Consider the following 24,993-nt stretch of genomic DNA (forward strand, 5'->3'; position numbering starts at 1 on the left):
GTTAGGAGTAGACGCATTGGGCTATTACTGATGGGAGAAGAGAATAGCAGAGAAAGACTAGAAAGCCTGAGCATGGTTCATCCACAAACGATATTGCAGGTCAAGCAAAGCATGCTGGGGAACGGCACTTTCTTTCTTCATTCAAATCCATAGATGTACACAGAGGCTTCATAAAACACCTCACTGCAGTGCAAAACGGTGTAAACAGGTCTACGCTGGTATTATCCACGAGAGAAGAGCGGAGGCTGGGCTGGGTTAGGGACTTATTCTCTCCTCGGGCTTTGTGAGTGTGCCAGGGTGGAAGGTGATAGCATTATGGGCCGACTGGCATCAGCAGACACAGGTCTAATCACCTAGAGGAAGTCTTCAGGACAGGAGGGAACATATAGCGCTGGAGACTACTACTGGACAGAGACTTCAGGAAGTCTCTCCCCCCCCCACCCCCCCTCTCCCTTCTGCTCACTTCCTCGCTCTCTCCCTCATATTATCTGGCTTTTCCTACTGCTCTCTCTCTCTCCCCTCCCAAGTTTCCCACGGGGATCAAAGGTTCCTCAAGGGGAGGCAGGCGAGGCGCAGACAAGGCGGCCTCTCACTCAGAGGTGTGACTCGGTTTGTTTACCTGGGATTGGGGTGACGGAGTTTAAGTGTGTGAGTGTGTGTGAGTGCATGCATGCCCGTCTGTCTGCTTGTGCGTCTGTGTGTGTGTGTGTGTGTGTGTCCTCACCTGTGATGATTGCAGGTATGCCCCAGCCCATGGCGTAGTAGAACCTCATGTGACCATGGTTGATGTTCCGGACCTCCGTCAGCATGCGGTAGATGTGGAGGCCCTCCACAAACATCCAGGCAAACGTACACATGTAGAAGTAGTGGAGCAGGATGGCGATCACCGTACACACAAACTGCAGACAGGGAGTCACAGAGGGACGAGGTCAGAGGTCACCCGGGACATCCATTTCAATCACACAGAGAACCACTAATCCAAGATCCCAGTCCCATGCTTCAGCACTGGCCACACTACACTAGAGGGTACAAAAACGTGAAGAACACCTTCTTAACTGAGTTTTGTCTCTTGCCCATTCACTCTCTGAATGGCACACATGCACAATCCATGTTGTCATAATCCTTCTTTAACCTGCCCCCCCCCCCCCTTCATTCTACACTGATTGAAGTGGATTTAACAAGGGGACATCAATAAGGGATCATCGCTTTCACCTGGTCTGTCTGTGTCAAGGAAAGAGCAGGGGTTCATAATGTTTTGCACACTGAGTGGGTCTCTCTCTCTCACTCCCTCCATCTCTCTCTACTTTTCTTAATCTCCCTCCATCCCTTGTTCCAGGAAGAATGCAGTGATCTTGGGAATCTCCCAGTAGGTAGGGGAGGGACAGAGCTCGATCACAGTCTACAGAGCAGAGGGTCATCAATCTAACAGGAGAGATGCTCAGGGCTGTGACTGACGACAGCATTCCACAGCACTGACACACACACACACACGCACACACACGCGTGAGGGGCTAGGCTTCTAACTTCAGAAAAACAGAGGGTGAGTCAGTGAGTAAGTGTCGTTCGTTACTAATGTTGTAACAGTACAGCCAGAAGAGGACTGGCCACCCCTCAGATCCTGGTTCCTCTCTAGGTTTCTTCCTAGGTTCCTGCCTTCTAGGGAGGACTTCCTAGCCACTATGCTTTTGCCTCTGCATTGCTTGCTCTTTGAGGTTTTAGGCTGGGTATTTGTAAAGCTTCTGATATGAAAGAAGTCGATTTGAATTGGATTTGAACAGTAACAGAGTCTATGGAGACAGACTCAGACCTGTATGTCTGTCTGTGACAGGGTCTACTGCCCTGAGGCTCAAACAGTCAGGCACCAGTAACAGCATGTCTCTATTATCACAGGCCTGGAGGGACAGCAGGCCTGTGTGTGTGTGTGTGTGTGTGTGTGTGTGTGTGTGTGTGTGTGTGTGTGTGTGTGTGTGTGTGTGTGTGTGTGTGTGTGTGTGTGTGTGTGTGTGTGTGTGTGTGTGTGTGTGTGTGTGTGTGTCTGTGTGCGCACAGGCGTGTGTGTTGTGCAATACAGTTCAGAGTAAATTGCATCAATGCACTTAAATGTATGTCAAAATACACTATTAGATTACTTGCCTATAGGCAAACCTTTATAATGCCCTTACCAGGTACAGGAATCACATGCTATGTGAATACACAGTATCAGACATCTCAGAATGCCTTAAATAGAGTATCTGTTGTTCGACAACAGAGAGATGGTTAGTCCCATCCAGAACAGTAAATCCCTTAGCTCTAACACTATTAGTGAAGCAACAGATGTACAATCTAGAACAATCTAGCAGACAAAGACAAACTCTCAGGTAGAACCGATCCCTGTAAGCTCCTGTCAGCAGCAGTACCTGAATGGCTGCAGGAAAACAAATAGCAGCTATTTACCAGAAACCTCTAACCGGAGTGAACCTGAAATGGAAACCCCTGCTTTATCCCTTATCCTACCTGAAAACACACCACGTTACAGGAATAGGACAAATACTGTAGATGTTGGGGAGGAGTGTGTGTGTGTGTGGGGGGGGGACGTGGGAGGGGTGTGCCTGTGTAGATAATGTACGGGGGTTGTTTGTGTGTTTTAAACATTGCAATGTGATTTTGATCAAAAAGAGAAACCTGTGCAGGCAGACACAGACTTCCCCGTAATGATGAAGTAGCGCATGAGTCTTTTCTCAGCTCAACAACGACAACCAATTCCCATAACGCCAAGGAGAATATGGCTGCAGGGCTGTATCCCCGGGGTCTAAAAAACTCAGTTGTAACTGTGAATACAATGGAAAGCACACCTGTGCTCCAAGCAGAGATAACAGAGGTGCTAGTGTACTTCTAACACTTAAGCGTCAGAATCAGGAGTGCTACCAAGCAACCAACATATTTTTCATTCATATCCAGATAGTCACAAATGCTAAACATTCCAAACTATCCCTGCTAAAGGTCAATGACATTTTTCAGGAGTTTCGAGGTCGGGGTCCCTTAAGTTTTCAGTCACTGTGTTTTCAGTCTTGTTGATGGGTCAGAGGTTAGAGTTCAGGGGTTAGAGGTCAGGGTCCTGGTTAGAGGTCACAATTTGGCTTCCTTAGTTCCGTTCATCTCACCAGGTTGTCAGTCTGGTCAGTTCGTCAGGGTTAGAGTAAGAGGTCAGGGCTCATAGGTTAAATGTTCCTCACTGGGTTGTCAGTCTGGTTGATGCCGATGAGGAAGACGAGCTCGGAGAAGAAGAGTGCCGCCACCAGGTTCTTGTGGATGCTGTGGAGGTTAGAGCGTAGCTTCCTGAGTAGAGCCAGCAGGATGAAGGTGAGGAGCAGGGCTACCAGGGAGGCTGACACCGCGGTGTAGGTCACGATCTTTAGGGGTAACACGTCACCATGCTAGGGGAGGAAGAGGAGAGACAGGGGGAGAGGGGTGAGAAAGAGAGAGGAGGGGGGTAAAGATCATTATCATACTTGATAGCAGGACATGAACTACCCCCCCTCCCCTACTGCTGTAGTGTATCCTGCCCATAGCAATTAAATGACACATATTTAGAGTTCTGTACAGTATACCTCTATGAGCCTACCTCTCTCTTGGAGATGTCCATGAGCACAGCGAAGCTGGCCATGTGGTCACACTGACAGCTGATGTGTGTGTTGTTCCTGTTCAGCAGCTCACATCCCTTGGATGACCAGCCCCCCGTACCACCAATCCTACACACACACACATACAGAGGACAGACAATGAATACCATGTAAAGAGTGTGGTGTGTGTGTGTGCATGTGTGTGTGTGTAGTACTCACGCAATGGAGTGATTCCAGAACACACACACAGGTTTGGTCCTCTCCTCTGTCTCCAGTAGTGTGTACTCCAGTGTGATGGGGGGGTCAAGGGGGGAGGAGAGGGGAGAACTCTCGCTGTACACCAACGTACTTACTATGGGGGTGTTGATCACTGGACGGTTGGGCAGCCTGCACACACACACACACACACACACACACACACACACACACACACACACACACACACACACACACACACACACACACACACACACACACACACACACACACACACACACACACACACACACACACACACACACACACACACTTACTTTGATAGCTTTTGAAGTAATGTTTACGCACGTATGACCACACGCACTCAAGCAAACACTCCTTTTCGGGAGTTCCCAAAATATACATTCTCGGCTGTTTGTGGCCGCTTGGCAACCAGCCAAATAGTGATTCCTGAGTCCTACTAGTACCAGTGTAGCAGCTATCACATACACACACGGCGCTAAATCTTATGATCTGCCAACCAAACTGTTCCACATTTTAACTCTGCTTTATATGTGTGTTACATTTCTAGCGACGTGTTTATATCATATATAGAGTTTTGAGTGGTCCAAAGGTATACAGTGACAGGCTCAGACAGCATGGCAATGATGTGAGACAAACACCCACAGTACGCCGGGGCAATAATCAGACCTAAAGTAAACAGAGGTTTGTGCCAACGCAAATACAGTTGCCATATCTGTTGCCACGTTTGAGTCATTTATGAGATATGCTATGTCTTTATTATGATGGCTAGATTAGCTACGTAGAAATTGATAAAAAAGGCAGTGTCTGGTTATGTCAGATTTGATGAAAGACTGAAGTAAAGCGTAGTACTGTAGTAAAGTGTTGCCCTTGGTTACCTGAGGCTCCTACGGTCCGGGTCGTATCTCTCAGGGAGGAGCTGACCCAACGACCTAAACACTATCACCACGGCAACAGGCAGGGGGGCGGCGGACTCGACATGGCGGCGTCTCTTATTGGAATGGGTGTGATCCTCTTCAGGGGCGCCGGTGTGAGAGGGCTCGACGCTGGGGCTGGGATCGACTACTAGAGAGTGAGAGGAAGAGTGTGAAAGAGACAACACCTATTGAAACACCTATTTAAGTCCTTACTACAAAGTAGATTGGGACCCACTGATGCATGAAACGAAGATAAGCAATATAAAGAATAATTGGAAAAAGCTTTGGAGCACCTTAAACAGAATTTTGGGAGAAAAAGGCACTCAGCTCCATCATTTATTGAATCAGCTGGCTCATTCATCACAAAACCCACTGATATAACTACTTTGATGTTTTTTTCATTGGTAAAATTAGCAAACTTAGGCATGACATGCCAACAACTATTTTTGAACCTACACATATTTGACCAAATTATGAGAGACAAGCATGGCGATTTTGAATTCCGTAAAGTGAGTGTGGAAGAGGTGAAACAATTATTGTTGTCTATCTCTCCTGGCTCAAAGTAGAGGAGAGATTGACTTCATCCCTACTTGTATTTGTGAGAGGAATTGACATGTTGAATGCAACAAGCTGTCTGTTTAAACTACTGGCACACAGCTCGGACACCCATGCAGAAGTCTCTTCACAGTCGCCAAGTCCAGAACAGATTATGGGAGGTGCACAGTACTACATAAAACCATGACTAAATGGAACTCTATTCCAAATCAAGTAACAGAAGCAGTAAAATACAGATTTTAAAAAATGATAAAAATACACCTTATGGGACAGTGGGGACTGTGAAGAGACACACACACATAGGCACAGACACACGCATACACACACATGGTAACATAAACACACGTACACATGGATTTTGTATTGTAGATATGTGGAGGTAGAGTAGTGGCTTGAGGGGACACACTTAACTTCTTAGAGATAGGGGGCGCTCTTTTCATTTTTGGATAAAAAACGTTCCCATTTTAAACAAGATATTTTGTCACGAAAAGATGCTTGACTATGCATGTAATTGACAGCTATGGAAAGAAAAAACTCTGACGTTTCCAAAACTGCAAAGATATTATCTGTGCGTGCCCCAGAACTAATGCTACAGGCGAAACCAAGATGAAATTTCATACAGGAAATGCCTCAAATTCTGAAGGCGCTGTGTTCCAATGTCTCCTTATATGGCTGTGAATGCGCCAGGAATGAGCCTGCCCTTTCTTCGTTTCCCCAAGGTGTCTGCAGCATTGTGACGTATTTGTAGGCATATCATTGGAAGATTGACCATAAGAGCCTACATTTACCAGGTGTCCCGGTGTCCTGCGTCAAAATTATTGCGTAATCTCTAGGTCCATGCACATTCCATTTCTTCAGAGGAGAAACTAAACTGCCACGAATGATTTATCATCGATAGATATGTGAAAAACACCTTGAGGATTGATTCTAAACAACGTTTGCCATGTTTCTGTCGATATTATGGAGTTAATTTGGAAAAAAGTTTAATGGCTTAATGACTTCATTTTCGTTTTTTTTCTTACCCAAATGTGATGAAGAAAACGGAGCGATTTGTCTGCACAAATAATCTTTTTGTAAAAACTGAACATTTGCTATCTAACTGAGAGTCTCCTCATTTAAAATATCTGAAGTTCTTCAAAGGTAAATGATTTTATTTGAATGCTTTTCTTGTTTTTGTGAAAATGTTGCACGCTGAATGCCAGGCTTAATGCTATGCTAGGCTATCAATACTGTTACACAAATGCTTGTTTAGCATGGTTCAAAAGCATATTTTGAAAATCTGAGATGACAGTGTTGTTATCAAAAGGCTAATCTTGAGAGCTAATATATTTATTTCATTTGCGATTTTCATGAATAGTTAACGTTGCGTTATGCTAATGAGCTTGAGGCTGTATTCACGATCCCGGATCCGGGATGGCTAGAATGAAGAGGTTTAACGTGTTGTGAAATCTGTTGTGAAATGTAATGTCATGTTTTTATTTTATTTTATAGAACTGCCTTAATTTTGCTGAGAAGAGTAGTTCCTGCCTTGGCAGCAGCCAATGGGGATCCATAATAAATATGAATACAAATCACGGCCGATTCATTTTGTGTCTTGGTAAGAGACTGGGTTTACGCGACTGCTTAAGCTGGACTTCAAGCACTCTGTTAAACTGGTAGGTCACCGACAAATCCCAAAGGTTGTGATGGATTACAGCCCAAAAGAGTTTGTACAGTTTGCAGTACTCCATATCCAGCGGTAGTGTGAGCAGTACCTTTGTCGGGGACCTCCTGGGGCCTCGTGTTGAACTGTGGGAAACGGACAGAGGACGTGAGGTCTTTGGGGTAGTACTCCTGGATCTCATGGAAGCGAGGGAATGAGGCCCGCCCAGGGACAGACGTATCCAGGTAATCAACGACAATGACTAAGGAGAGAGAAAGAACCACACGTCAAGACCGGCTCATTATCAGATAAGGGTGATATATTAGAATTGCAGTGCATGAAAGTGGAACTTGACTGCAGTTTACCCAGAGACAAATTACGAATGGAATATTTGTTCACATTCTATGTTAGGGAGTTAGGAATCTGCTCCTCGACTCTCTGAAATCCTCTCTTCATTGGTCTGTAAATGTGTCTTCACTCACTCATGTTGTCAGTGACGATGGTGAATGGTTTGAGGTAGGTCTTCCTCATGTTCCGTGCCAGGGTGTTGGTGTAATCCTCAAAGTGGCGCAGCAGATGGGCGGTGCCCCCCTCAGAGCGCTGGATCTGCTCCCAGTGGTCTCTGGTGCCAGGGTCTAGGATGGCACTGCCCGCTCTCACCAGGTTCTGAATGGTTTAACAATAGAGAGCAGGACGGTCAGACAGTAAGCCGCTTTGAAGGTGGGCACAGCTCAAACTCTGTCACTCCTGTCTACGTCCTAGAGTAGCAGACGTTGCCTGCTCAAGTAGGCCTATATAAGATAGGTGACCTAACACATTCACAACCTACAGAGAAATGCCATAATATAATGTGGAGGTGTTAAATAGCTCATTGCAAGGTTGACGTTTATTGTCACAAGTCTTTCCCTGCAGCCAGAGCCGAGTGGTTTTCCGCAAAGTCAAAATTGTTTATATTGTCAAAAATGTATGAAAACCAAAAAAGGCTTAATTTAAGGTTAGGGTTAGGCATTAGGGTCAGCAGTGTGGTCAAGGTTATGTTTAAAGTCAGATTATAGGACTGTGTGGCTGTGCCAGCTAGTGACCACTCTGCAGAGCTGCCTCCAGGTCTAAATACATTCCAGCCTGCGTTCCCATTGGCCAGGTCAGCTTCACCTGTTAGTGGAACTGGAAGAGAGCCAGAGGAGGGCAGTATTCCTCCAGTCTTCCCAGTGTAACCGAAGCCACCCAGTTTATAATCCTGAATAATGCACTGGTAATGCACCTCATGCCCTGCTGTCTGACACAACAGACAACTAGTGCACGGTCCCTGAGAGAAATACTGCGCATACAAAAACACATCTTTAGAAAAAAATACAAATATTGCAATCGCCAGTTTGCAGTCAGCAAACTTGCAACGTTAAATATGAAAAAATTAAAAAACAACTCTTGACCTCGTTGAACTCTGCGTCTCTCGTGGCCGTGAGATCGAAGCCTGTCTGCTGACTCTCGTACTGGAGGACCCTGGTCAGCAGCTGGAACGCTGTCTTCACATCGTTGCCGTAGTAACTGTCCGTGTGGTTGGTGGCGTTGTGGAGCAGGCGGACGATAGCGTTGGCGCGCTCGCGGTCCATCCTGGACACGTTACGATGCATCTCCTCATTCTGGAGGGACGGAGGGGGAGAGAAGGAGGTCAAGAATACAGACAGATACTGGAGACAGTTACAACTATATGGACTGTCTGTGGTAGGTTGGTAATAATAGATTAATCCTAACCAGTGGTGAAAGTAGATTTAATTTCTTACCAGTACAGGACACCCAAGCACGCGCACCTATTAATTTCATATATGATCTCTGTGGTCCTAGTAGCCTAGGCAAATTAAAGATTGGCCATACAGTGGGGCAAGAAAGTATTTAGTCAGCCACCAATTGTGCATCATAGGTACATTTAGACTATGACAGACAAAATGAGAAAAAATATCCAGAAAATCACATTGTAAGGATTTTTTATGAATTTATTTGCAAATTATGGTGGAAAATAAGTATTTGGTCACCTACAAACAAGCAACATTTCTGGCTCTCACAGACTTGTAACTTCTTCTTTAAGAGGCTCCTCTGTCCTCCGCTCGTTACCTGTATTAATGGCACCTGTTTGAACTTGTTATCAGTATAAAAGACACCTGTCCACAACCTCAAACAGTCACACTCCAAACTCCACTATGGCCAAGACCAAAGAGCTGTCAAAGGACACCAGAAACAATATTGTAGACCTGCACCAGGCTGGGAAGACTGAATCTGCAATAGGTAAACAGCTTGGTTTGAAGATATCAACTGTGGGAGCAATTATTAGGAAATGGAAGACATACAAGACCACTGATAATCTCCCTCGATCTGGGGCTCCACGCAAGATCTCACCCCGTGGGGTCAAAATGATCACAAGAACGGTGAGCAAAAATCCCAGAACCACACGGGGGGACCTAGTGAATGACCTGCCGAGAGCTGGGACCAAAGTAACAAAGCCTACCATCAGTAACACACTACGCCGCCAGGGATGATCCAGAAGAAGATTGGGAGAATGTCATATGGTCAGATGAAACCAAAATATAACTTTTTGGTAAAAACTCAACTCGTCGTGTTTGGAGTACAAAGAATGCTGAATTGCATCCAAAGAACACCATACCTACTGTGAAGCATGGGGGTGGAAACATCATGCTTTGGGGCTGTTTTTACGCAAAGGGACCAGGACGACTGATCCGTGTAAAGGAAAGAATGAATGGGGCCATGTATCGTGAGATTTTGAGTGAAAACCTCCTTCCATCAATCAGCAAGGGCATTGAAGATGAAACGTGGCTGGGTCTTTCAGCATGACAATGATCCCAAACACACCGCCCGGGCAACGAAGGAGTGGCTTCGTAAGAAGCATTTCAAGGTCCTGGAGTGGCCTAGCCAGTCTCCAGATCTCAACCCCATAGAAAATCTTTGGAGGGAGTTGAAAGTCTGTGTTGCCCAGCAACAGCCCCAAAACATCACTGCTCTAGATAAGATCTGCATGGAGGAATGGGTCAAAATACCAGCAACAGTGTGTGAAAACTCGTCTGCACTGCTCGGTCTCAGCCACTCGTCTGCACTGCTCGGTCTCAGCCACTCGACTGCACTGCTCGGTCTCAGCCACTCGTCTGCACTGCTCTGTCTCAGCCACTCGTCTGCACTGCTCGGTCTCAGCCACTCATCTGCACTGCTCGGTCTCAGCCACTCGTCTGCACTGCTCGGTCTCAGCCACTCGTCTGCACTGCTCGGTCTCAGCCACTCGTCTGCACTGCTCGGTCTCAGCCACTCGTCTGCACTGCTCGGTCTCAGCCACCTTTCATCTCCACTTTGGCAAAATGTAAGTGTTCTGGTTGAACCACAATCCAATTTGCAAATGTTCCATGTGGCTGACATTCAGTAATGTTAAATAGTGGTATTTAGCCTATAGTTTTACCGGGTACGGCGTATCCCCACGATGTATTTTGCCGGGACGCTGTATAGGCTTACTTACACCACTGAACTCTCAGATTTGCGGAAGTGACTCTGAATTGTGTATAATCTTTCAGTGTGATATTTGCAAGTTATGAAAGAGCTGTGTACATGCACATCCGTAGCTTGGACAGGTTTCTGTGTGAGTGAAGTATGGATGCATAGCCTTGGACTGGATAAGATCGAGCATACGCACCATCTTCATGAGCTGGGTGAAGGAGACTGTGGTACAGTTGAAGAGTTCAGGAGGCAGCCAGCCCTTTTCATCGTTGCAGTGGCGGATTGCAGTTCCTACAGTGAGAAAGTAAACGAGTTGAGCGATCACGGTACTTACAGTAAGAAAAGCAAAAACAAAAAGGAGGAGAAGAGGAATATTGGGGGGAGAACAGTCTCTTCGTAGCGCCAGGTGGCTGCTACACATGGGTAGAAATGGGGAGTTACTCGATATAATAAATGAGATAAAAGCACAATCTGAATGCCAACTCATTACCATTCATTCCAAACAAGCGTTCAACAGAGAAAAGAGTTTACGGTTAGAACTGACAGGACCGTTGGTTGATGTGAGCCAAGCCGTGTCACCCAATAAAAACGGCCCAAGAGAGTCCAGCGGGGCAACAAAGGGTTTCCGTGGTGACAAGGGTAACTAAAGGGGGTAACTAGGGAGGTTATTGTGGTTTAATGGGAGCAGGTCAGCGATGTTACGTCTTGGCCCTGCCCATATTGTCTCTACTGCTAAGGCTCTATGTGGAGCAGGACACACACACACACACACACACACACACACACACACACACACACACACACACACACACACACACACACACACACACACACACACACACACACACACACACACACACACACACACACACACACACACACACACACACACACACAGCTCTGTGGTATTATGAATGTGTCTCCAAGCAGACGTTGTCAAGTCTTCTTCACAAGGCCCGGTGTTTGTCTCCGTCTCCGGCTGCTGCCCTCCAGAGACAGAGTTTCACGAACACCATTGGCCAATGACAAGTCTCAAAGGGCCCTGATAGACCAATGAGAGGGCCTCGTCCGTGTGCTGTGTGAATGAGTTCCTTCCACAGAAAGGTGTTAGGAACAGCAGAAGGCCTTGAACTAAGGGACACCACAGTACATAACCTCCATTCTCCACCCATAAAACCTTTACTATGAATAAAATACCTTGAAGCATTTGATATCTGTAATAATTGGTCTGAGTTATTGTGACTGTTCCTGCTATGATAAGAGCTGTGTAGCGTGCAGAGGAACTCACCGATAGATCCTTTGGGACAGTTCATGGCTGCAGGACGGCCAAATTTGGTCTTGGGCCACCAGATCCCTTGGTCGAAGGCCTTGGGACAGCCCTCGTACACCACTGAGAGACGAGAGGGGACAGATGGCACACAGTTAGAAGTGGCCCCTATAAACCCTAACCACTGACACTGGGTCAGATGTTTTGTGATCCTCTTATAGTTTTCTGGTTGGCAGTGAGGTTTGTGTAATCTGATCCTAGACCAACTTCTGCCGCGGGCTGCATTACACATATCTAACACGCCCAAGAAACACGACTGCTAACGACTCTTCCGAGGTTTTCAAAACAGCCAAACAGGCCAGCAATTATATCAATAATCCTACACGAGTGGTTACGCAACGATACAAAATGATTCACATGATTTAATTCATTAAGTAGCCTAATCCTAAACAAAACCAGGTTAGGACTTGTATGCGTGTTGTTATGGCTGCCTAAGTAATGCAGTCTGTTTATGTACTGTATACACACCCAAGTGCTTATATCCTAAGTGACCATGATTGTAACTCTTTGAAGACCTTTTATACAGGAGCCACAAGGTTGGGTTGAAGCACTTAGGTGACAGATATGGTATGGGGACCGTGGTTCTTTACTGAAGCTAGAGTGGAATCTAATAGAGGGAAGGCCTTGAACCAGGAATCCTTCCTTCCTCCAGTCCTTGGCGTTACGACTGATCTGACATGTCTGGATAAGAGGAATCCTTGCTTTCATGAATCCAAATAGAGTGAGATCAATGATCACATCAAGGAAGGAAGGACAGAAGAAAGGAGAGACAGAATGCCCTCACAGGCTCTCAAGATCCCATTTAGGAGTATCAAACACTTGCATGTGCACCATTTCCTTCCACATACCTTCACAACCGGTGGCGGTGACCTCAGCGAAGGGGTTGTCACAGCGGTTACATTGTTGTCCGATGACCCCGGCTTTACAGGGGCACTGTCCGGTGTGGGGGTCACAAGTGCGGGAGTGGGCCCCTAGAGGGAAGCACTCACAGGGGTAACAGGTGTCCTCATCTTTGGGCTGGTAGTAGTTATCCTGGGGAGGGGAGAAGATGGGGGAAAGTTAGCAATTAGCTCCTTCCGCTACGGTCAGCTTACTTAAGCCTACAACATACAGCCTTGGTTGATTCGGGACCTATTTTGGGAGTTGTGGTCAATTCCGACTAGGTTTGTCATGGTTTACAACCGGGGGTCTTCAAGAGAAAAGCTAGTTAGATTCATCTTAGGGCCACAGAAAATTCAAAAGGGTCCACAACACATTTGAGAAACGCTGCATTAGCCTGTGAGAAGAGTGACAGTGATTATCTTCTTACCTTGCAGCGACACTCTCCACTGGTCTTGTTACAGTCAGGGTCGAACCCTTTGCTGACGTCACAGTGGCAGGGGCCACACATGGGGTTCCCCCACCAGCCCCTAGGACACGGCTTCTCATCCCTGACACATCACACAATAACAACGCATTTAGTCGAGTTTAGCACATAACGAATGGAAATCAAATGAGGGGGGAGAGAAAGATAGAAAGGAGACTGCATTTATCCTTCACATCACATACCTGCTCTATGACAGCATCGCAAATCTAGAATAAACCTTCTATCCCTTGGAAGAGAGACACAATACAGTGAGCGAGTCAAACACTCGCTCTCCAACACTTTCATGTCTCGGAGCTGATGGAGGGGTAAGATAGGGGGTTCTGATAGGGGCAGGGTAGTCAGTAGCAGAGTATCAGTGCAGGTGGAGACCAAACACCTATGGAGGAGCACTGAAGCATGAGGGGTTCCCACATCCTGCCTTAAGACAGGAGGTCAAAGGTCAGTGGGTAAAGAATTGACATCCAATCTACTACCCAGGGGAATAGTCAGGAGTACAGTATGTTGCTGGCTACTGCTACATAACTAGTCCTACAGGTGCCAGTTATGGCCAGAACCTATTATAGCCAAGCCTGAGGCTCGGCTTACCGTTATATATGGCACACACACACTCACACCCGCTACCGACCCCGTTTGCATTTAAACCACACACACACACACACTCACACCTGCTACCGACCCCGTTTGCATTTAAACCACACACACACACCCGCTACCGACCCCATTTGAATTTAAACCACACACACACAAGACCCAGTTAATGTCTAGAACAACACACAGTGATTTCATCTAACCCTCAGGCTCCTGACTCTCACACCAGATTCCTGCTCTAATCAAAGGCAGATCTGGGATCAGTTTTGGAAGAAGAAGAAAAAATCCCCCAGAGAGCTCAGATCACAGGTCTGGGAACAGCCACATCTGGGGTTCATTACCAGCAGTCTTACACCGGGTGCTGGAGAAGGACTGTTTTGAGGTAAGGCCAGTAAAAGTAGAGGCTGTTGCCAGGCAGATGAAGAGCGAGGAGCATTTTTGTGAAAGACAGAGAGGAAGGCAGAGGCTGATCAGGCTAACATAAAAACAAATCGGATGTTGTGTTGATATAGGAGGCATGTGAATGTGTGTTTCCCCCCGCACTGTGGAGCCAAGCCAGGACACACACATACCCACACGTGCACACACTTACACAGGCAGTTGCACAAAGCGGACAGGTCTTACTTGTTTTGGCAGTACTGTCCATAGTAGTTCTGTCCACACTCGCAGGTGTAGCCATGGGAGGAGCTAGGCTTGCGGACGCAGGTGGACACGTGCTCGCAGGGGTTGAGGTGACACGCGTCAACACACTCCCTCCCAAAGTACCCTGGGAAAGGACACGGGTCACGGAGAGAAGAGGGAGAGACATCTGGTCAGCAGGTCTTCAACAACATGGCAGACTTATACACAGTCACACAAAACTCAGAGTTAAAGCTGTAGACTACGAAACAACCTTCCCATGGTGAATATCTTTCAGAACAAGTGAATGGTATGAGACGAGATGCAGACGCAGGTGTGTGTGTGTGTGTCTACTACCGTGTGTGTGTGTGTGTATGTGGGTATGTGTGTTACCTGTGTGTGTGTGTGTGTGTGTGTGTGTGTGTGTGTGTGTGTGTGTGTTCCCTGGACAGTGTGTGTGTGTGTGTGTACGTGGGTAGGTCGTGTGTGTGTGTGTGTGTGTGTGTGTATGTGGGTATGAGTGTGTTACCTGGATCGCAGACGCAGGTGTGTGTGTGTGTGTGTGTGTGTGTCTACTACAGTGTGTGTGTGTGTGTGTGTGTTACCTGTGTGTGTGTGTGTGTGTGTGTGTGTGTGTAAGTGGGTGTGTATGAGTGTGTTACCTGGATCGCAGTGTGTGTGTGTGTGTGTGTGTGTGTGTGTGTGTGTGTGTGTGTGTGTGTGTGTGTGTATGGGTGCATGGGTGCATGGGTGCGTGTGTATGGGTGCGTGCGTGTGTATGGGTGTGTGCGTGTGTGTGTGTGTGTGTATGTGCATCCGTATGGGAATGAGTGTGTTACCTGGGTGTGTGTGTGTGTGTGTGCCCGTACGTGGGTATGAGTGTGTTACCTGGGTCGCAGACGCAGGTGTGCGCGCTCCAGTCGTCGCTGCAGTGGCTGTTCTCGGGGCAGATGTTGGAGTCACAGGGGTCGGCCAGGTCACAGCCGTCCTCTACATGAATCTTAAAGCCCAGCAGCATGTTCACATTGACCACGTTGGTGGACGTCTCACCCATGCGCACACCCTGTGGGGAAAGAACACACCCTCTCCATTAAGTCCCAGAGTCGCAGGTACACACACTCTGGAGACAGGTAGGTGTACACATACAGTGGGCTACAGTACTTGATGTTGTGGAGAACAATGTCATCCAGACGTGGTTTACTGTTAAAACGTACCTGCATACATCCGGTGAAGCCCTCGTGGACGTGGTTCCCCTCTCCTGGTAATCCTCCCAGATACAGAGCCCTCAGCCTCAGACCTGGCAGCTCGTTGCCTATCTCCACAGACCTCTGGAGACACACACAGAGTGTAAGATTTGCTGCGTGTGTGTTCGTGTCTGTGTCTCGGGTGTGCATGCGTTCGGCTCAGTACCTCGTACAGCCCGTAGTCCAGTGACACCAGGGCCATGTACTTGATGTCCTTGCCGTCTTTGACGCTCTGCAGCTCCACAAGGACATGGTGCCACTCCCCGTCGTTCACCCGGACTTGAGGGAAGCCCAGCACCGCTACCCGCTCGGATCCCAGAAGCACCTCAAACCTCACGTACTGATCACTTATCTGAGGGGAGGGTGGGCGCGGAGAGAGAGAGAGCGAGAGAGAGAGAGAGAGACAATTACTACACACAGGCAGTCCACTCAACTTCAATCAACCATGTAAGCCAACTTACCTGCTCGCTCTGTTGTCGTCGTTATTGTGCGTCTACAATAACTCACCAGTAGATTGACAGTAGAGAAGTCTCCAGCGTTAGCCCGCATCAGCGTGCCTGTGCCCTGCCTCGTCCGGAACATCAGGCCCATGTACCAGGGCACAGCGATGGTGACGTCGAGGTCACTCCACGACACCAGGGCCTGGCCGTCAAAGTGCTGCGGAGACGGCATCACTAGAGGAGGAGAACAATACCGATGAGAATCACATAATATGTGTAATAACCACTGCTGTTAAGGCCAAGTCGCGTGTCAAACACATCACCTGCTTTGTAGGGCTGGGAATAGCCAGGGACCTCATGATAAGATATTATCATTATGATACTTAGGTGTCCGATGCGATATGTATTGTGATTCTCACGATTGTGCTGTGATTCTATACTGTGGTTTGACGTTCCAAATCTATTGCTCTCTATACGTCTGCTGCAGAGAGATGAGAGGACATGAGAAAATGTGTTCTGATCAGTCAAAGGAAATACAAGTGCTTGTAAAGACGTCGGCTCGCTATTCGAAAAGAAGAAAACAACTATAGGGTGAAAAATACCGGAGTTTTGGCGCAGGTGCAGTCGAATAGTGCTCGCTCGCGCTATCTAGCAAACAAACAAAAACATTAGTATTCTTACACGTCGATAACCCGGAGTCAAATTATCGATATAACATCGTCCAAAAACAATATCTCGATATGCAACTGTATCCATTTTCCCACCCCATCATTAATGCGTAGTATGTCGGACATACAGATTGGTTCTTGCATTTGTGTATTCTTCCAGGGAGAATAATTAGAGTAGCTAATCCACCCCTCCGTGTCTAATTCAGCTACAAGACATCAATTACTGTCAATTACCTTGTTTCATACAGGACACTAATCCTTCTTTGACAAACATGCCCACGGTGCAACACACCACACTCCAGAGCACCCACTAGCCCTGCGGCCAAACAGATGTTTTACTCAGTCAGTCAGTATAACAGTACGTCTGTCAGCATAGCCTAGGTTTTCCCCTACGAGACAACAGAAGCGCTAAGCTCTCTCGATCTCCCTCTTCTCTGCAAGGCACATATTTCTACTAATGCACAGAGTACACACACACACACACACACACACACACACACACACACACACACACACACACACACACACACACACACACACACACACACACACACACACACACACACACACACACTGACACCTGACAAAACACACAGTCAGAAGATGCTGGGGGACAAGCTCCTGAACCGCTGCCCTCTCTCTGTCTCTTTCTTCCTCATGATATATCGCTCATTCGCAGTGCCTGGAAAGAGTCAAAAGATTTCAATGAGGCATAAAAGACAACAACACCAAAGATAGTTTGGAGTTGGATTCCTTCAAGATACAGCTCATAAGACAGTGGAGGGCAGCCACCAGCCACCAGCCACCAGCCACCAGACACCAGCCACCAGCCACCAGCCACCAGCCACCAGCTCACACGAAACCGTCACACTAACCTAAACACACAGGTCAACTAAACTGCAACATATGTCCAACCCCACAGAATGTGTCTGGGAAATCGTGAACTACAAAATTGACTGTCTCGTCATACTTTCCCTTGCTGCGCCTCTACAGTACCACTGATATGTCTATGGTGTCCCTTGCCGCTCTAAAAGGGATATGATGTCTATCATGGGTGCTGTCTGTAACCGTGATATAACGTCTATGGTTTCTACTTTCGACACAGCTTGTCAACAAGTAGTGGAACAGCCAAACCCTCCGTGTTACTTCTGTCCCAACTATAGATCCCAACTAGTCCCAACTATAGATACTCAATCTGCTGCCTGGCACCACTACACAGCTACCTCATCCAGCCCAGACTAGGTGGAGATAGTTAAACAAATATCAATGTGTGTGTGTTTTCTAATTGTTCGGGAAGCAGGCCCTAGAGGTTAAATCAAAGCCATCTGCTTACTGTTTTATAACTCAGTACGACATTTCACTCAGGTAAAAATAACAATATATTTGGCAAGTGTTCTGGTTCTATTGCCCTGGCCTTGGTTAGTTTCCCAAATAAAGACATTGACATAATGCTGACACACAGGCGCACAACATAGTCGCACACTACAGCTTCCCGTGATGACTTGGCGTGAGATCTCTCCGTGTGCGAGACAGGACAGGCACAGAGTGAGTCACTTACTTTAACCCTTTTAGCAGAACACACACACATCATTTCAGCAACCCCTCTCCTGGCCTTACACAAGACCTGACCACAAAACTAGTAAACCACTGTCATACAAGCATACAGCAATATCATTAGGCATGTTAGACACCACCCCCCCATCCATCCATCCATCCCTAGTGAGGGATATGAGCAACAGAACAGTCAGGATCAAAACAGGGCAAGCTATAACAGTGTAACCACACACTGACACATCCATCAGCAGCAGAGTATATAGGACTGTTATGACTGCTAGTGTATACACACATTACAGGAGCTCTGTGGTCTGCTCCATGTAAACAATCTGGCTCAACAACAACGGAGCAACCAGAGGGTCCGTGTGTGTGTTCCCGTCTCTTGATCCCCAGCAATGATATGAGTCAGAGTTGGTCTTTGTCTCATGAGTGAAATAGACAACAGCTCTTCAGGCTACGTTCTAAGTTTGACTATTATTTGAACATCTAGCTGCTGCAGATCCTCAGGTCCTCTAATAGCCCTACAGCTGAACCATCGAGAGCATCCTGACCGGTTGCGCCACCGCCTGGTTTGGCAACTGCTCGGCATCTGACCGTAAGGCTCTACAGAGGGTAGTGTGTACGGCCCAGTACATCACTGGGGCCAGGCTTCCTGACATCCAGGATCTATATGCGGTGTCAGAGGAAGGACCCCCCAAAAATGTCAAAGACTCCAGTCACCCAAGTCATAGCCTGTTCTCTCTGCTACCGCACGGCAAGCGGTACCGGAGCGCCAAGTCTAGGACCAAAAGGCTCATTAACATCTTCTACCCCTAAGACATAAGACTGCTGATCATCTAATCAAATGGCCACTCTGACTATTTGCATTGACCCCCCTTTGTTTTTACACTGCTGCTATTCGTTGTTTATTATCTATATGTAGTAACTTTACAAATGACCTTGACTATACTGTACCCCCGCACAATGACTCTGTACCTGTACCCATTTAAGACATTTACATTTACATTTAAGTCATTTAGCAGACGCTCTTATCCAGAGCGACTTACAAATTGGTGCATTCACCTTATGACATCCAGTAGAACAGTCACTTTACAATAGTGCATCTAACTCTTAAAGGGGGGGTGAGAAGGATTACTTATCCTATCCTACATTGACTCAGTACCAGTACCCCCTGTATATAGCCTCCACATTGACTCTGTATCGGTACCCCCTGTATATAGCCTCCACATTGACTCTGTACCAGTACCCCCTGTATATAGCCTCTACATTGACTCTGTACCTGTACCCCCTGTATATAGCCTCTACATTGACTCTGTACATGTACCCCCTGTATATAGCCTCCACATTGACTCTGTATCGGTACCCCCTGTATATAGCCTCTACATTGACTCTGTACCTGTACCCCCTGTATATAGCCTCCACATTGACTCTGTACCTGTACCCCCTGTATATAGCCTCTACATTGACTCTGTACCTGTACCCCCTGTATATAGCCTCCACATTGACTCTGTATCGGTACCCCCTGTATATAGCCTCTACATTGACTCTGTACCTGTACCCCCTGTATATAGCCTCTACATTGACTCTGTACCTGTACCCCCTGTATATAGCCTCTACATTGACTCTGTACCTGTACCCCCTGTATATAGCCTCCACATTGACTCTGTATCGGTACCCCCTGTATATAGCCTCTACATTGACTCTGTACCTGTACCCCCTGTATATAGCCTCTACATTGACTTTGTACCTGTACCCCCTGTATATAGCCTCCACATTGACTCTGTACCGTAACACCCTGTATATAGCCTCCACATTGACTCTGTATCGTAACACCCTGTATATAGCCTCCACTTGACTCTGTACCAGTACCCCCTGTATACAGCCTCCACATTGACTCTGTACCAGTACCCCCTGTATATAGCCTCTACATTGACTCTGTACCTGTACCCCCTGTATATAGCCTCTACATTGACTCTGTACATGTACCCCCTGTATATAGCCTCCACATTGACTCTGTATCGGTACCCCCTGTATATAGCCTCTACATTGACTCTGTACCTGTACCCCCTGTATATAGCCTCCACATTGACTCTGTACCTGTACCCCCTGTATATAGCCTCTACATTGACTCTGTACCTGTACCCCCTGTATATAGCCTCCACATTGACTCTGTATCGGTACCCCCTGTATATAGCCTCTACATTGACTCTGTACCTGTACCCCCTGTATATAGCCTCTACATTGACTCTGTACCTGTACCCCCTGTATATAGCCTCTACATTGACTCTGTACCTGTACCCCCTGTATATAGCCTCCACATTGACTCTGTATCAGTACCCCCTGTATATAGCCTCTGTACATTGACTCTGTGCCTGTACCCCCTGTATATAACCTCCACATGTACCCCCTGTATATAGCCTCCACATTGACTTTGTACCTGTACCCCCTGTATATAGCCTCCACATTGACTCTGTACCGTAACACCCTGTATATAGCCTCCACATTGACTCTGTACCAGTAACACCCTGTATATAGCCTCCACTTGACTCTGTACCAGTACCCCCTGTATACAGCCTCCACATTGACTCTGTACCAGTACCCCTGTATATAGCCCCATTGACTGTATATAACCTCCACATTGACTCTGTACCAGTACCCCATTGACTGTATATAACCTCCTCCACATTGACTCTGTACCAGTACCCCTGTATATAACCTCCACATTGACTCTGTACCAGTACCCCCTGTATATAACTCTCCATATAACCTCCATTGACTCTGTACCAGTACCCCCTGTATATAACCTCCACATTGACTCTGTACCAGTACCCCCTGTATATAACCTCCACATTGACTCTGTACCAGTACCCCCTGTATATAACCTCCACATTGACTCTGTACCAGTACCCCCTGTATATAACCTCCACATTGACTCTGTACCAGTACCCCCTGTATATAACCTCCACATTGACTCTGTACCAGTACCCCCTGTATATAACCTCCACATTGACTCTGTACCAGTACCCCCTGTATATAGCCTCCACATTGACTCTGTATCGTAACACCCTGTATATAGCCTCCACTTGACTCTGTACCAGTACCCCCTGTATATAACCTCCACATTGACTCTGTACCAGTACCCCCTGTATATAACCTCCACATTGACTCTGTACCAGTACCCCCTGTATATAACTTCCACATTGACTCTGTACCTGTACCCCTGTATATATTACTTTTTGATTGATTAGGTTTTTAAAAACTTTATTTAGTAAATATTTTGTCATCTATATTTATTGAACTGCACTGTTGGTTAAGGGCTTGTAAGTAAGCATTTCACTGTAATACACCTGTTGTATTCGGCGCATGTGACAAATAACATTTGATTTGACTTGCAGAGCATGTGTACGAGTCAGTAATGACCAGTCAACTCGGATTCCTGTAGGATATCTATCCGTAGATACACTTCCTTCCACACACACACGCACTCACACCTTGCTTGATCGCTATCTGAAAATACACTTCCTTCCCACACACACACACACTCTCACACCCTGCTTGATCGCTATCTGAAAATACACTTCCTTCACACACACACACACACACACACACACACACACACACACACACACACACACACACACACACACACACACACACACACACACACGCACACACACACACACACTCACACCTTGCTTGATCTCTGACACTTCCTCTCACACCTTGCTTGATCGCTATCTGAAAATACACTTCTTTCACACACACACACGCTCTCACACCTTGCTTGATCGCTATCTGAAAATACACTTCCTTCACAGGAAGCTAAGCCACATTAACTCTAGTGTCCTTCCTCACTTCCTTATGCAATCAACTGTAACACAAACAAGTCCTGTTCACACTGACGCATACAGATGTCGACTCAGATATTCAAAATGAGGGACCCTCACTGTAACATGCACGGCTGCAGGTCCTTATGCCATCTTGAAACACACACACACACACGTAACAGTATTGCTTCCGTCCCGCTCCTTGCCCCAACCTGGGCTCGAACCAGGGACCCTCCTGAACACATTGATAACAGTCACCCACGAAGCACTGTTACCTATCGCTCAACCAAAAGCCGTGGCCCTTGCACGGCAAGGGAAACAACTGCTTCTAGGTCTCAGAGCATTTGACGTCACTGATGGAACACTACTAGCGTGCACCGCTAACTAGTTAGCCATTTCCCATCAGCTACACACACACCCTCACCTTGTTCGCAGTTCTTGCCCCCGTAGCCCAGAGGACAGTCACAGCTGTAGGTGTTCCACTTGTTGACACACACTCCTCTGTTCTGACACAAATCCGTAGTACAGAAGTTCCTCCTGGCAGGACAACCTACACGGGTCGTAATAGATGTCAATCAGTAGCAGTATACAAACAACACAGTTAACCTGAGTAAAGATGAACAAAACTATATGCATCTATGAATGAATTAATTAATAAATTAAATGGTTGGACGGACGGACGGCCGCCGAACAACGAGTGAACAAACAAAAGGTTGTTACCTGCAGCGGTTCCGTTGTTAGCGATGAAGCTGGCCATGTCGGTGGGTTGGCTGTCGATGCTCAGGTTCCTCATGCAGCCCACAAAGTCTCTGTTCCTCACAGGGAAGTCCTCGGGCAGGTTGGGAACACCCCCCAGCAGCAGCGGCCCTGTCAGGTCCAATGATCTGCAGGGGAGAGTACAGGAAACTGGGTCAGAACGGAGACAAAATGGCACTTGTAGCTCAGAGTTCATCGAATGCTTCTGGATCCAAAATGGCGCCCCAGTCCCCATAGGATAAGGAGCTAAAGATGCACCAACAAAGTGCCAACTGATGGGTAATGGACTTAAGCGAAAACGAAAATCACACTCTATATTGAACTCCCTTTCTTTCAACTGAATGCAATGACAGGTTTCAATACACAGTGCCTGTGAAAGACACCAAAGTGTTCCTCAAAGGTTCTTCCGTTTCCCAAAGGGGACTACTCCAGGCTACTGGTGGTGTGAGTAGTATGGTTACCCTGCAGAAGGTTATTTGTCACATGCCTTGTTGACTGTAAGGACAAAGCCACTGTAACCCAGCGAGCGAGCTTGATTCATTTCTCATCCTCTAACACTACAACAGCCCAGAAGACTTAGCAGGCAGCAAAGACGCAGGCTTACACACAAGCCTCTAAACATCAAACGCCCAGGGGTTTAACGTGAATTATTGTGACGCAATAGCAATGCATAACATTTTTTTTTTTTTAAAATGATCCATTTGAATACGGCAAAAGTGCAACGTCATATGGCCCAAAAAACGCCACGTGAACTCGTGTGGTGTTCCACAAAGTATGTGTTGTTCAACACATGTGAGTGAGGGTTGCCTCTCACTTCAGGAGAAGCAACTGGGGTGAGGTCTGACCGACAGACAGGTCAAAAAAAAGATAGATGTGTGTGCGTGCGCGCGTGGTAACTTCCGCCTAAAAGCCCTGGTGTCGACCTCAAGAGTCAAACCACATCATTTACTGTAGCAGAGCTCTGAGCCAATCATATTGGAGCGACCGGTTCTAAAAGAATGCAGCCTCATTACCTCGTTCCTTTGATGTGTTTTTCTCCTTTTCCTAAATGTGTTCTAGCTCGCTGCCTTGCCTAACGTCCCTAATTTGAAAAGGATATTGGTTTCAGATACAGAAACAATTAGTTGCTGTAGGGAACGTCTGAAAGATAGAATTGTAAAAGTTAAGCCATGTTAGGCTGTGTAAGAGGCTATGTCTGAGAGATTTGTCTGAAAACTGAGAGCATGTCAATCCTGAGAGATTAAGAGAGTGAAAAGGCAAGGTAATCTGGTGTAATGAAGGTGACTGGAAATCAGTCCTGCAGTTACAACACTGACTCCTTAGCCTAACACACATTAGTCTCACTAATGGTAGTCTCACTAATGGTAGTCTCACTAATGGTAGTCTCACTAATGGTAGTGGAAAGAACCTGAAGACAGAGGGGGAGGGAGAGAGGGAGACAGAGAGAGAGAGAGAGAGACACTCACTTTTTCTGTCCGGTCTGGGTGCCCTGGGCAGCACAGGAGTAATTGCTGATCTGGTTGCCAAAGCGAACTGCCATGGCGATGTCACAGTCGTCCACAGCAACCACAGCCACCTTCTCACCCGAGGGCCCATGGGGGATCCCCAGACGACCAATGTTGGGCTGGAACACAGAGGTCATAGGTCACATGATTATTACAGGAAGTAAAAACAACATACATCATTAATGGAGGAATGAAGAAGTTGCCCTTCTTTTAAAAAGAATGTTTTACTCATTGAATGAAACCTAAAGCGTAAAAAGCTATTAGGTTAACTAGGTCAAAACAGACACTGATTAGAGCAATTCTCCTGATTAAGGGCTCTGGCCTATGAATGTTGATCTGAGAGAAATTAAGATCAGTTTAGAAAATCGGATTAAACTCCTTGGGTTTAATCGCCGTGTAAAAGCTCATTTGCTGAACTATTTCCGCTAACAAAAGCCAAGCAGTGGTCTTGTGTGAAAAGACCAGTATTTTCTCACAGTGTATTTACTCCACAGCTTGGCCTGAGACCACAGATGAGTTGATTACCTATCTCTCTCTCTCCCTGGAAAACAGTACAGTGGTAAAGGAAAAGGGGGAGACCTAGTCAGTCGTACAACTGAATGCTTTCAACTGAAAAGTGTCTTCCGCATTTAACCCTCTGAATCAGAGAGGTGGGGGG

At 46.8% G+C, this 24,993-nt stretch overlaps 1 protein-coding gene across 4 annotated transcripts in view; it reads right to left on the reverse strand.

The window, feature by feature from the left end:
- celsr1a (cadherin EGF LAG seven-pass G-type receptor 1a) overlaps positions 1-24,993 on the reverse strand; it is a 127,743-nt gene that overhangs the window by 10,946 nt on the left and 91,804 nt on the right. For 3 of the 4 annotated variants that reach the window (XM_052491747.1, XM_052491744.1, XM_052491746.1), the window contains 20 exons: positions 24,297-24,454; positions 22,795-22,958; positions 22,499-22,624; positions 16,093-16,259; positions 15,752-15,937; positions 15,556-15,669; positions 15,230-15,404; positions 14,348-14,489; positions 13,079-13,199; positions 12,618-12,801; positions 11,731-11,832; positions 10,639-10,733; positions 8,381-8,590; positions 7,433-7,616; positions 7,063-7,212; positions 4,715-4,901; positions 3,819-3,986; positions 3,602-3,728; positions 3,213-3,413; positions 725-899 (listed from right to left, as the gene is read on the reverse strand). In XM_052491747.1, coding sequence (XP_052347707.1) covers positions 725-899; positions 3,213-3,413; positions 3,602-3,728; positions 3,819-3,986; positions 4,715-4,901; positions 7,063-7,212; positions 7,433-7,616; positions 8,381-8,590; positions 10,639-10,733; positions 11,731-11,832; positions 12,618-12,801; positions 13,079-13,199; positions 14,348-14,489; positions 15,230-15,404; positions 15,556-15,669; positions 15,752-15,937; positions 16,093-16,259; positions 22,499-22,624; positions 22,795-22,958; positions 24,297-24,454 — 3,136 coding nt within the window. The remainder of the gene's footprint in view (positions 1-724; positions 900-3,212; positions 3,414-3,601; positions 3,729-3,818; positions 3,987-4,714; positions 4,902-7,062; positions 7,213-7,432; positions 7,617-8,380; positions 8,591-10,638; positions 10,734-11,730; positions 11,833-12,617; positions 12,802-13,078; positions 13,200-14,347; positions 14,490-15,229; positions 15,405-15,555; positions 15,670-15,751; positions 15,938-16,092; positions 16,260-22,498; positions 22,625-22,794; positions 22,959-24,296; positions 24,455-24,993) is intronic. The other variant, XM_052491745.1, reaches the window with a different exon arrangement.

This window comes from Oncorhynchus keta, chromosome 33, assembly GCF_023373465.1.
Source record: "Oncorhynchus keta strain PuntledgeMale-10-30-2019 chromosome 33, Oket_V2, whole genome shotgun sequence".
NCBI classification, from domain to species: Eukaryota; Metazoa; Chordata; class Actinopteri; order Salmoniformes; family Salmonidae; genus Oncorhynchus; species Oncorhynchus keta.